General features: G+C 35.8%; 1 protein-coding gene across 4 annotated transcripts in view; it reads right to left on the bottom strand.

The window, feature by feature from the left end:
• CDC14A (cell division cycle 14A) overlaps positions 1–13,955 on the bottom strand; it is a 48,806-nt gene that overhangs the window by 2,115 nt on the left and 32,736 nt on the right. For 2 of the 4 annotated variants that reach the window (XM_058030258.1, XM_058030255.1), the window contains 6 exons: positions 13,166–13,304; positions 11,753–11,915; positions 11,062–11,174; positions 10,433–10,480; positions 9,295–9,411; positions 8,031–8,349 (listed from right to left, as the gene is read on the bottom strand). In XM_058030258.1, the coding sequence (XP_057886241.1) occupies positions 8,031–8,349; positions 9,295–9,411; positions 10,433–10,480; positions 11,062–11,174; positions 11,753–11,915; positions 13,166–13,304 (899 nt within the window). The remainder of the gene's footprint in view (positions 1–8,030; positions 8,350–9,294; positions 9,412–10,432; positions 10,481–11,061; positions 11,175–11,752; positions 11,916–13,165; positions 13,305–13,955) is intronic. The other 2 variants (XM_058030256.1, XM_058030257.1) reach the window with 2 other exon arrangements.

Here is a 13,955-nt window from a genome sequence, read left to right as displayed (position 1 = left end):
AGATGTTGATTCAGATAATGACACAGGAAACACATGATGTAGCTCATTAGTGAGGAAAAAAGCTGCATCAGTAATTACACAGATGCATAAGTTTATGTATCACTACCAAAACCAGGTGAAAATGAAGCACTGCAAATGGTTCATCTGGATTAGTAAGAAGTCAGTATAATTAAGACAAAATCATAACCTGCTCTACTGTATTTATTTACATTTCTGTTTCTACTGAAGTCTAAAGTTTTATTAAAAATTTAATCAGCTTAGACAGTATCCAGTTGTTTTATTAGCTCCTATACAGATGTGTTTAAGAAGTCATTCTGATGAATATAAGCCTTGTACAGTGATGAGCTGTCCCAGATTAGTATGGTTATAAATAAAGAGCAAATAAAACCCCCAAATGTATTTTAAAACACCATCAGTTCTTCAGCATTAGAGAGAATTACTGGAGACCAACATGACTCCTAAGACAGACTAGACCCTCACAGTCTTCCCTTCCATTTTCCTACTATTCCTAACTAGCCATTACAGAAAATGCTCTTTGGCACCCATAATAAAACCCATTAGTACAAGTGCATAATACATTTCTATATAGCTTTATAGCTCTAACTAATATCATACAACTACTTTGCCCCTATATTTTAAGTCTCAGTGTATATTTTCAAAGTTGTCTTTTAAATGCATTTTCACATCTTGAAGATTTGAGACCTTTGAGATCTGGATATTCTTTCCTAGGCAGAAAAGTGCTGTCAGCATATAGATTTGAATATCAGTGACTTAAGGTCTGGTTTTAGTAAGAGCAAGGCAGAAGGAATAGTCCTTCATTAATGAGCACTTGAAACTTCTCCTCTATTAATGATCCTCAAATGCTTCTCATTTTCAGAAGTGCATTTTAACAACTGCAAAGATTGTTACACTTAATTAGTGCAGTATTTTAAATGGATCCATCAAAACAGAATCTCAAGTAAAGCTGATTAACAAACATTTTTAAAAGGCATGAAGTGTGGTTATATACTCTCATATGTTGTACAGTAATAATTACTTTAAGCTTGGACAGATGAAAGATGACCAGAAAGCACTTTACACTCTTCAAACCAGCAAGTGTCAGTTACAAAGAACTGAGAACACCAGCCCTTCACTCAGCAGACAGCAGTAACCAGCAATTCCACATCATGATTTCAATGAAAGAAGCAAACCATAAATTAAAGATTCTGAAGTTTAAACTGCAATTCTTAAAATTGTTAGCCATCCTAGTTACAAAAAAAAGGGGAAAAAACCATCAAGAAAACACATTAAAACCCCCCAAATATCCAGCAGCATATGTTGTGTGGAAAGAGGATAGCATGTTTTGGTAATTTTCATTACAGAGGGGTAGGCACAGTTTATTTACTTTCAAATGGAGATATATGTTTTTCAGAGTGTTCCCACTCCCATCATAACTCTACTTCACATCCATATGATTTCTTCCTAATGTCTCAAAATCTTTTCTGAATACAGGGAAATAATTAAACAGCATTTTCCTTCAGATTAATCTATGTGACTTCACATAAATTTCTATCACTAAAAACATGGTGATACCTGTAACAACTGAGATATTGTAAAGTATACATACTCACATTTGAGTTTGAAAAATTTAAATATAGCAGGAGAGGCTTGTTGTTTTGATTTTTTTTTGAATTTTTAGAAAAGTCATTTGTGTTCAAATCTCTTCACATGTCTAAAGAGATTGACTGTAAAGCTTCAAAGCCTGTAATTGTGGTTTTTTTTCTCATTTTTCTTTTAAATCTTTTGAGGAGTTTTCTATTTTAAAATTTACATTTGCCATGACTCAAAGTATGGCCTATGCTTCTGAAAGTTTCATTAAAAACAAAAAAAAAAAAACCCCAGTCCATTTTTACAAGTAATTTGCTGGATTTAATAAAATCTTATCTGAAATTGAGTTAAAAATAGAAGGGAAAAAACCCCAAAGCAAATTGACTGCTGAATTGCCAAGACAAGAGTATAAAATCAGTTGATGGAGAAGAAATCTCCATGTATATTCCTACAGTGGTCCCATGCCATGTCAAGCTTGCCATTTTATACCCAAGTAACAGACATTTAAACAAAGAACTAAGAATTAGATGGTTTCTCTACAGTTAAGCATATCTAATGAAGTTTATGCTGAATTAACTGGTTAAATTACTTTCATTTTTCTTCAAAAGGAGGCACAGAAAGCTTCCTGGGAGAGAAAATCAGCACCAAATCCACTGAAGCACTAGAACTGTATTTGCTGATACAGCACTGTGGGACCAAGGCAGCCTGAATTTGAACTCTGTTTCAGGACAGAATAACCCCACAGCATTTAGGCCTATTTGTTAGCACTGGAACATGCCATCTCCCCAGATAATTGCAAAAATGTAACTTAAGTTTTTGGAATTGTGCATCAACTCTCCCAAAACACTGCTGCAATAGGAGTGCTGCTGCAGGCAAGAACCACTTGTGAATACACAAAAGCCACTAAACCAACTCAGGATGCATTAGGGAAAATGTATACATGCATGTGAAATCTGTGGGTCTGCTCAATTTACACATCTGCAAGGTGCACTAGTGCTTGGTTTTTGCAAAGCATGTCCTATCTACATTATTGGTAAGTTCTTATTAAGAAAAAACATGTTACAGGTAAAAATGATGTATATGAATTTTAAAACACTGCCAACACGTCTCAATTTTTTGGCAATGTTTCCATCTTGCCAGTTTCCATGACAGCTATAGAAGCAAAAGGTGACTCATCTTAAGACTACCCAGTTACAGATTCTCCAATAAAAATACATTTTAAAGAGTGATATTTGGATTTAGAATTATTTTAAGAACAAAGCAAAAATCTTATAGCAGTACCTTAAGTGTGATCATAGTTGAAGAGAGTAATTCTGCAAATGTTATTGTGAGACAGTGTTTAATCAAAACACACACTTTGTAAAATAAAATATTTATTCTATTTACTGGAACATCAAGTTTTCTCTTTTTTTTTAATCAAGCTTTTCTTCTAGTTCATCAGCATAAACACAATGAAGTGGATTATAAGCTTGCACTGATGAAGGACAACACCATTAGAGGAAAATACATGTCAGACAACAATAGTTACAGTCATGCTTATTTTTTATTTTTTCTTTTTGTTAAGCCGAATGTGGAACAGCAGTATTAATGCTGTTTCATTGCAAAACATTGTAAAAAAAAATCAGTGAATAACCTTCTCTCCATACTGCAGGAAAAACTCACTAAGGAGTTTAGTGAACATAAACTAGAACTGGAAAATTGCTCTGCTAGCCATCCCAAAATGCTCCTGAACCACTCGTGTTAACAAAGACAGATAAGTAAGAGTGATAAGGTGATTTTCTAAAATAAAAGCACTGCATGATTACAGCTGGTTAGCTTAGATATCTAACTCAGGGAAGGGAGATTTTGGCAATTAAGAGAAAGGGAATTAATCATTCAAAAGTCCTTTGATGAGCTAAATGAATAAACAAAGTACCAGGACATATAATAGACTTCTGTCAGGTACACCTGATGTGCTCCAATTAGAAAGAACACAAACACTGCAACAAGCCCAGGCTGGGCTGTCACGACTTCAAGTAATTTCAGCATCTAAAGCAGTGAAGTGGAAATGATGAAAAAGAATTCTGTTTTTAAAAGAATTCTGCCAGAACTGGTTGCTTGATACTGCTCCATATTTTGCTGATGAGCTTCAGACCACTGGTAAGTGCCACCAAAAGCAAAACAGCTGCATATCAGGGGCTGAAGTGGTAAGGAAAAACCAATCTTCCTTGACGGGTTAATTGGTCCCAGAAGAGGAGGGGAGGGGAAGGAGGAAAAAAAACCCCAACCAACCAACTAAAAAGAAAAAAAGATGATGCTTTTCCAGAGTTCCACATGAAAAAAAAAAAACTCCCAAATCAAACCAAAAATCCCTCCAGGAATGCAGGACATGAGACTCAAAATAAACAGAAGTCACTATCATCAGCAGTAACAACTCTTTTTCTTTCCCCCCTCCCCCTCAGCTCCCAGTGCATTACAGCCAAAGAAAATAAAAAGTTATGTAGTTATAAGCAGGATAGCACTGCATAGCAGCTGTCTGGGCCAGAATGATTAAAAAAAAACCTAAAGAATTTGAACACTTTCCAAAAGGATTTTTGAGCTGACTTGGCTTATCAAAAGGAAATCAATTTGAGATGAGATAACCCCACAACAAGAAAATAAGACAACAAAGGGCTATAACACTGACATAACAAAGAGATACAGAAAGTTCCAGGTTAAAAGTTAAATAGTTTTAAGCATGACTCTGTTCAATCAGTAGGACTAAGCTTTTAGAAATATTATGTTGCCCTCAAACTAAACCATCTGTATATTTTCCAGTGAGCTGCTCACTACCAGACAGAAAGCATTCAGAGATTAAATGATTGAAAAACCTACTCTTGTCTTAAACCTCAGGACATCACAGTGACTGCACTCAGTCAATTGTGCAGAAAATGGGAACAATTTAGTGCACTCCTCTGTGACAGAGAGATGCATAGGGCTACAGGGTACATTTAGAAGCAAATGCATTAATCAGAAAATGTGTTTTCATATCTGAAACATATTCCAAACAGTAACATTTTTTAGCCATTATATTGAAAGAACATTACTTCACAGGTAAATCAGAAACTTGCACTTTGCTATGTAGACTCTGCATGGCATGACTTTCTAGGAAATGCTGTTTTTCACATCACATCACAGCATATAATATATAAAATAGAGTATTTTTAGCTGACATCACTCTTCAGAGAAGACTGGAGAGAGAACCTTGTTTAAAGATCTTGCTGCATTTGACTGTGTATAATCTCTACTTCTCAAGAGCAGTATCAAGCCAAGAATTATTCACAGGTTATATTCTTTATATCCCTTATAGCCTTCCATGCATTATTAAGTCATTAAGATAGGTAGGAAGAAAATTAAAGAAGTTCTTATAAACAGGGGAGTAGTGCATTTTAGAAATATTTTTTTTCTTTAAAAATGCTTTCCATTCAACCTAAAACTTTACACTACGCCTAAGATATTTCATTTAAATTAATGGTTTAAGTCAATTAACAGTTCTACTGCAAAGAGATAACAATTAATTTCCTTCTTCACTGCAATGCACAGAGCTGTAAGCACCTCTCTGCTGTAAACAGGGTTATTTCACCTGTTCATGAATTGCTCCTTTCTTCTTCCTTAAACTACACAGTAACCAACATTCCTTGTTTTCCTCTCTTATCCTAAGTCATCCTCGTCTAATAAAGAAGGCATGCTACAATTCTGGAAGTTACATTGTAAACCAACCCCTCTCCCCACACAGATTTGGGGAATTTTTGTGTCAAAGCCAACTACATTGCACCTCGAGGGTTTGAGAGATGAAGGAGAACCACAGCACTATCCTACAATTCTGTAACTATCTAGACACAAAAGAAACCTGAAGTGTCACCAAAACTTAATTTCCTTTTCTATGCTTATGGAACAAACCCACTAGCGTGGCTTTCACTGTAAAAAATCATTTGTAGCACTAAGTTAAAGCAACTACCTCTCCAAAGGAGATGACACTTCCCAGCTTTTAAGATGTTATATTTCCATTCAACCTTTCAAGCTGCCTGAGGAAAACAGGCTTGCTGTTTTTGTAATGCTTTACAATGTAATTTGGTACCCTTGTAAATTCTGGCCTGTTGTGAATGATGTCAGCTTATTTTCATGACTAAGTCATATTAGAGTTACAAGGAGTTTCTTCTCCTTAGGATGCTGCATGTAAGTTTACATGCATATGCCTTATGCATAATATGTAGTTGTAAGTAAAATATGAAAAAAAGCCCTCTAAAAATGCTGCTGGCAGCATAAAATTCACAAAATGAACAACTGAAAAGAATGGGAATGGGCTGACTCTCCAAAGAATTATTGTTCAATACATTAAATATGAGACAGTATTGAAAGTGAGACATAAAAAAAAAATCAGCCAATTTACCACTTATTATGCAGATGAGTGATTGGTCTTACCCACTGGTGGTATACTGACTTTTAGTTCCAGCATACTCAATAGGAATGGAGGACTGAATTCCTGAGGACTGAATTTTTGTAAGCATATTGGATTGAAGACTGGGAACTTCTAAAAAGGACCGAGTTTGCAGAGCAAATGGAATGCATGAACAAATGAAAGACTCATCAATGTATCTCAAACAAAAATTCCTTCCTGGCTTGATATATAGCTTTTCACCTCTCTCTTCACCTCTGTGCCTGAAGAAATTAAACCAAATTAGTTAAACAAGAACAGTCCTCTTGTTCTAGAACTTGTTTCACCATAGAAAAACTGTTACAGTTTCTATATCTCACTTGAATCATCTCAATTATATATAGTTTCTTACAGTCCCATGTAGCAGGGTAAAAGAGAATCAAATTAAAGAGGTGAAGATATAGCAATATTCAAGAACTCCCCTGCAAAAAGTTACTGCTGCTGTTTAAAGTAAAGTTTAAATTCAATTTTAAACTCAGAACAATGATTCTAAGATCATGGAACATCAGCATTTATTTCCAGATAAACTGTAGTGGATAAGAAGCTAAAGTTTTTTTTAAATAAGAAGTCTGAAAGCATCAAGTATTCTGAAAAGCTGCTTTAGTCAAGCAGATTCTACCACAGTAGGAAGAAGTCACTGAGATAGAGAATACAGAATCACGTTCCCTCAACTAACTTCAATGTTCTGTTTATAGAGATTACATTTCAGTCACACATGCAATTTAATTCCACAATGGAATAATGAGATTTTATTTCCTACTGTCATCTATCCTCAGAAATAGCAATTCATACTCCCAAGCTACAGAGATGTGGCTTCTGAACTGTGAGTGGTGCCACAACCGAGCTGCTAACAAGAGGGTAGGTCCTCCACTTCTGCAGGAAGAAAAGAACACAGCCCATGAATGATCTTTGGCAGGACATCCTAGGTACATGCAATGAATGTTATTAGCTGTTTTCAGACAGACTCACCACACCCAAAACCACTAGCAGGTCTAACACCAGAACTTTCTTTATATGAAACAATTTATCAGTGCTAAGGAAACAGAAGAGCAATGTGCAATACTTTGAAGTTAATTTTACACAAAGCCAATTTTATTTCCACATAGTAAAAAAAAAATAAAAATCCTAAGTGTCAGAACTAGTTGAGAGAGGCTGACAGGCTCCCTTAATCATAGGCAAAATCTATTAAAAACAGTGTACTATTTTTGATAATTAGTAGGCTATCAAATCCTTGGAAATCCAGTATTTTAAATTGGTTTTAAATTTATAGTAGTAGATATGATTATTTTTCCCTATAATAGATGAAGCTGTTTCTGATTTCATAACTGAAGATTCTCTAGTCTCTCTTCTCTACATTTTGTATAGAAACACTTTCAAGTTGCATTAGTTTATCTGAACATCCTCTTTATACAGACTCTTACACAGAAAAAGAGCACAAAATAAGCCCAAGGCAGCGAAGTTGTTGAGGAATGAAAGCTTCAATGTGAGACCATCAGAAATATCTTCCTTATAATACTTTCCACATTTGGTGTTAGAAAAGGAGTAGGTTTCAAGTCAAGAGCGCCAATTGCTCAAATAAGCCCTATCTTTAATGATATTCTACTTTCTGTTTACCAAGGTACATACAAAGGCTTCTTAAAATCTGTTACTGCACAAAGATGAAGACACATAATTAACTTATAGACTTTGCTATGGATAATTTGAAATAAAATCTAAAGGGTAAGAAGGTCCATAAAAAAAGTTATCAGAAAAGATGTAAAGTTCAGGCACAATTTATGTTCATGAAGCTTCCATGTAACAGATGCTTAGAAGAGATGGGAAAAAAGCAGCTGAAATGACAGGTAACAGACAAAGGTGCTGTTCAGAGACATTAGAAGAAGCTGGAGAATTATGCTGAGTTAAGATTTTTTTTGCAACAGTTTTGCTCACAGAAGCAAGGAAGAAAAGCATCAGTGAGCTGCCTGAAAGTGCTGTTGTGACAGTGACTTACAGGAATGGCCTCTGGCATGGTGCTGGAGGGGCTGTAAGGCCCATAAAGGTAGGCTGGTGCATACTCATCTGTCACGGCGCTGTGCAAACTGCTTGTGCTGCTCAGATTGTTGCCACTACTGCTGCTGCTGCTGTATAAGTTGTTGTTCAGTTCATGGTTTTTTCTGTGTGGCAGCTGCAAGCTGCCATTCAGGTGACTGGAGATATGGCTTACAGTAAAACCTGTCCTAGAGGACGATGATGTCTCATTGCTCTCATCAGCATCTGAAGCAGCATACAGGTTCCCTAGAGAACTGGCTAGTCTGGAGTTTATGGAAACGCTGAATGGAAAACACATGCAGGGAAAAATATTCACAAGGTATGTAGAGATAAATACAAAAATGTAACAGACAATTCAGAAGACATTAGGTGAATAACACACACCATTCTGAAATAATCTGTCTTTGCACACAGGTTCATTTCTACCTCCTAAGTAACAAAAAGCAGAATTCTTTGTAAGGACTTTCCAAGTTTTGCTTATTCAAGCACTACACCATGGCCAGCTTTCCCCTCTGTCAAACCACACATGCATGCAGGAGATGGTGTTAAAAGGTTTAGGCAGTGTCTGATTTACACTGAAGTAGTTTGTGTACATGGAACAGTTTAAGAACTCCTGCTCTGTTTCTTGCTATCAGTTTTGTGATACAAGCCTTCAAGTAACCAAGGAGTAATATGACAGAATTTGAGACTAGAAATAGGGTGTCCTGAAATATCTCAAGCTGGTTACTCTGTTCAGGCAAATATTTGTGCACATATTTATTAAAAATGCATCAATTATTCTGAGTATCATTTAATATATATATAATAACTTAGGACAACAGTTATAATGGAGCCAAATAGTAATAAATCAAGGGTTCATAACGAAATTATTTACCACTCCATATGCTGAGAGTAATAGTATATAGACTGGTGGGAATATCTACAAAGCATCTGTAAACTGAGATAAGTGAAAGAAACTTTGACAACCCATTTGAACAAGACAGTACTGTTTCTGATGGCACAATCTGTATAAAACTCAGGTCAGTAGGACCGATTTTGGTTTTTGCTTGTTTTTTTAAATCTGTAGGCAACTGAAGTTTGGCTAGTGGAACAGCAAATCACTGTAAGTAAATTTAAGTCTTCTTATAGCCAAGAAGAGCAAGCACTTCATGGGCTGCAGATGTGCTGACAACCACTGTAGGATACTGCAAGCATTTGTACCAAAATGAGAAGAAGGAAAAAAAAACCTTTTAAGGGTAGCGCCTGAGGACGTGGCAATTCTGCTTATTCTTTCTGCAGATGGTGAACTGAGTGCCATTATTCTGGAGGCCTTGGATCTTTCTGTGCCACCTGAAGTACTCAGTCTAAAAGGAGTGCAGAGTTCCATGAGAAGCTAGATTTTATAATTAAAATATACATCTCCAACACATGTAATCTATCAGTACACAGATTGGTATTTTAAAAAGTGTGATTTCTCAAGTCTCAGAACTCAACAGCAAAAACTCAAGTTTGCCTGCTTAAACATATTTAAAAAAAAAAAACTTTTCAGATATCCACTCCAAGTATTTCCCCTGCTGCACCTTATTAAAAAGTTACAAGCTACTTTTCACTTTGATAATTTATGAAGGCCAAGTGTCCATTTTTTAGAGATTTATTGTAAGTTTTATAATAAATTTTAGAACTCTAAATGTAAACTTCATTAAGAGTACTTTCGGAGCTTATAGAGCAAGTATGAGTAGAAAAACCCAAAACTGTAGCATCATTTCCAAATGAAAATTTCCACAAAGTTGCACAGAACATGCAGCTCTTTCTAGGGCGGGATTCTTAATGACAAAATCCTTCATGTGTTGATAATGACCGGTATGTATGTTACACTGGACTACTCAAATTGTTACTATTACAGCTGTCCACGTTAATTAATTAATTAAAAAAATTAATTTTCTCTAGCCCTAGATCAGGGGATACAACAATCAGACCTTAAAGGATGAAAAAACTTGGGTACAGATCTCCAACTACACAGCACAGAAGGAAAATGACATTGAGCAGCTTTAATTACACACCAAGAAATGCTAGCCATCTGGAAAATTTCCAGTGCTAGCCATCTGGAAAAATCCAACTCAAAAATTCAGGTCACAAAACTGAAAATAATGTGCTCTTTTCAGTAGTAATGCTTGATAATGACAGAAATTTTATCTTACGTATTGTATTTTAGATTCACTGGGGTAAAGCATGCAGTTTGCAGGTGTTTAAAAAGGTTTGTTACCTGCCTGTGCTCAGAAGTTTGAAATAGTGATCACATCAATTCATTAGCAATGATCCAAAACACTGAAAATTAAGACCTAGTCAAGTGATTTAAGTTTAGAACTAGAATTTTAAAGTCAGTACCTGAAGGGTTGTGATATTGACCAGGTGCTCAGTTTCAAGTCTTGCAGCCTAAAGAAACAAAAGCAGCAATCTTTGTCTGAGGATAAAAAACCTTTCCCCTTTGCCAAATCATATCTGTGTGTCTCAGGTTGGCTTAAAATATAAAAATAAGACTTAGACTTATTAAAAATCAGTGTTTTAATTTACAGTAAAAGAACAAAAAGTTATTCCAGGTTTAATTTCAAAGTTCACATTTTTATTGATTCTGAAAAATTCTGAATTTCTATAAGGAGTACAGAAAAGTAATTAAAGAAATATGACCATGTTTGATTAAGAATATTTCGTTCAAGTCATAAGTTCTAAAATACTAGATATAAATTTTAAAGTTTTCAAGTATTTTTTACATTATCTTTTACTGCTACACAGTAAGAAGGCATCCCTAAACAGGAAGGCAGAGGGCAAAAAAGGAGAGAAGAAAAAGATTAACAAACCAAATCTGCAACTAATAGATTCATACCTGGAGAAGTTTCCACCACAGAAGGTGGTACAGGTAGTACCACTGCCTTAAACAAGATCATGTACTTGCCACAGGGATCTGATAGCATGGACAGAATTTAAAACTGCAAATGACCTCAGACTGGTATAATTACCTGAGAGCTCCAGTTGTAGCAGAAGAAGGGTGTCTACGACTTTTTAAGGCATTCAGCTTATCTCCCTGTGTCATCCCATTCTGAGCTTCCACATCCTTGTCTTCAGAATCATTCTGGGAAACAAAAGCATGCAAGCAAGGGAATCTATCAAATCCTAGGAGCAGCACAGTTTGAAAGCACTGAGTGTCTCCCTTCACAAAGATCAGAACCCAGAAGGCTGCTCTAGTGTCTCCTGCACACATGGCACCACTCTTTGCATGGTGCTGGTACATGAAATGTGCCTATGTACAAACACACATTTCTGCACAACCTGACCTCAAAGTTCACGATGCTCAAGCCTAATGCCAGCGCTTATTTACTTCAAGAAGTCTGTTGGACATTTATACACACCTGCATTATTATTAGGTAAAACTTGGAATAAGCAGATTTTTGGTTTCCAGGAGGAAAGCTGACTTTTTGTTTTCTTTCATGCTCAAGAAAACAACTGAAAATCCTGAGACAATGACTTGAAATAATGGAAACTTTTGGAAGCTTGAAAAATTACCTGTAACAGTTTTAAATATTACTTGATCTTTTTTATTAAGTGGAGATTTGTTCTAATTATGTCCTAAAAATATTTAGAAATTATCTATAGCTAGTTGTTAAAAGCTCAGCTTCAAGTCTGTTTGAAATTTTTCCTAAGGACACTAACCTCCTTGAATTGATCCAAATCTGGTGCTTTGTTCAGGTTGTCAGTGATGGAAATGTCATTTAAGACAGAAAGAACTCTGTTAATGTTTCCATCGACGACTCCTCCTTGCTGTTTCTGCTTTGATCGGATGAGCTCTCCCTCTCTCCATAATATTTCTTGCTTCCTTCAGGACACAAAACCAAAGCCATTCACATCAGCACATTTGCAAACATGGAAAAAACCATATGAAAACATGCCATGCTTACAGACTGCCAACATTTGAATCTTCCACACATCATCATCTGGAAACAAATTTACATGTCTAGCACAAAAAGTTTTAAAACCTCAAAACTTAAAAGCAAAAAAACCCCTTCCAGAATCACCATATTAGTCTGTAGTCATAACAGTACTAAAACTTCATTTTCTCAAATCCTTCTGGGGAAAGGGGTTAACTAAACAGGAATTTGCAATCATATTCTAAAGCTCTTAAAACACAACTTAAAAAATAACATAAACCAGTGTTTTTATATACATCATGTGTGGCATAACTGATGATACAGAACTTTGCAACTTACTAGTGGGAGTTTTCTGGATACAGATATTGTGCAGTGAAACTACAGCTGACCTGAGCACTGCAAGTGCATGTAGTCATGTAAAGTTCACCAGAACTCTATGTAAACTTTTAGGAACTGAAAGAATATATACTTCACAAAGGTGATAAAAATAATAACAATTTCTTTACTACAATGTGCATGGGCAGAGCAGATTTTTTATGAGGCTGCATTATTCCTCAATAAGGAAGTTTGCTGGGTAGGTACCAGTCCTGCTAGTTCCATCCAAGAACTGAGACCCTATCACATACTATTGAAACAACATTAAATTCCTACACTGAACAAAGGAGAAAATAGTGAGGAAGTACATCAGAATACACTTCCATTGGAAATCTTTGTTTGGAAACAAAATATTATGGCAAACCTTCAGAGCTAATGGTTCTGAGCCAACTGCCTAAACTTGCTCAATAATAAATGCAAAAGGTAAGCACTTCAGATGGTATATAATGTATTTAAAGACTATTCTTTCAATGACAATATTTAATAAATTCTATTTGTTGATTTCCTCTTTTGTCCACATCTGTCCACTTCCAACACATTTGACTAACTCCTAAATTCCCCAGAACAGAAACATTCAGTCTTGAGGCCCTGTGTCCCTCTAAGGGGACAAAATGCACAGAACTCCACAGAAGCTGACTGCTTCTGAGTAACTCAGATTTCAATCCCCTATTAATTAACCTTAAATCTTTTGAACAGACAATAACTTACAAGTGTCAGTAGACAAATTAGGTTCTATAAACAGTGCAAGATGGACAGGGATGGAGAGGAGCAAAGAAGGTACATATATATGTATATATGTATATATGTATATATTTATACATACTCTTCCAAGAAGTTTTGCTGGGGTCCTATAATAGAGCCTGGGCGACATATTCTTATCCAAGCAATGGCTTCACCATGTCTGAACTTGTAGTGCTTCATGATGTAACAGGCAATCAGTGTTCCTGTTCTCCCCAGGCCAGCTGCAGAAACACAAGAATCAACAGCCACATATGAAGGGATGAGCATTCCAGAATGATCAAATAAAAGTATGAGATGTAAGAAAACTTCCATGCAATGTTATTCACTGCATTAGTATCTGAAGAAATAATTTCTGAGTCAGTGTCCCATTTATCACATAATTCAACTTCAATGCTCTGTGGATATGGAGACAAATCTTTCATACCTTGGAAAAGTTAAGGTTTAAAAGAACACTTATAACAGCAATCACTCGTGGCACTTGAAAAATTCTACTCCAAGCTTTGTTTTAAAAAACCATAACCAAAGCACCTCTGAGAGGCCAGCACAAGTACCTAAAACCCACGGTGCAAATATATCACATCTCAACAGAGAGCAACTCAGTGGGTTTCTCTTATTGCATCAGTTTTGTTGTGCAACCAGCACATAAAACTGTTCACTGTTATCTGTATAAACAGCAATGACTGTTGACCAGTGTATAATTTCAGATATCAATAGCTTAAAAAAATTTTACCCATTGCCCAAAAAATCCCAAACTAATCCTGTTTTTAAGGGGACAACAGAGACAGAGAAATCAGCTTTTACTACCAGTAAAATCTCAAACTAGAGAGTGAGAATTAATCTCTTTCTAGCTCTGTGTTTCAAACACTAGTAAA

The sequence above is a fragment of the Melospiza georgiana genome, chromosome 9 (genome assembly GCF_028018845.1).
Source record: "Melospiza georgiana isolate bMelGeo1 chromosome 9, bMelGeo1.pri, whole genome shotgun sequence".
NCBI lineage: Eukaryota > Metazoa > Chordata > Aves > Passeriformes > Passerellidae > Melospiza > Melospiza georgiana.
Note: the sequence above shows the minus strand (reverse complement) of the source record. Positions and strands in the feature narration are given on the sequence as shown.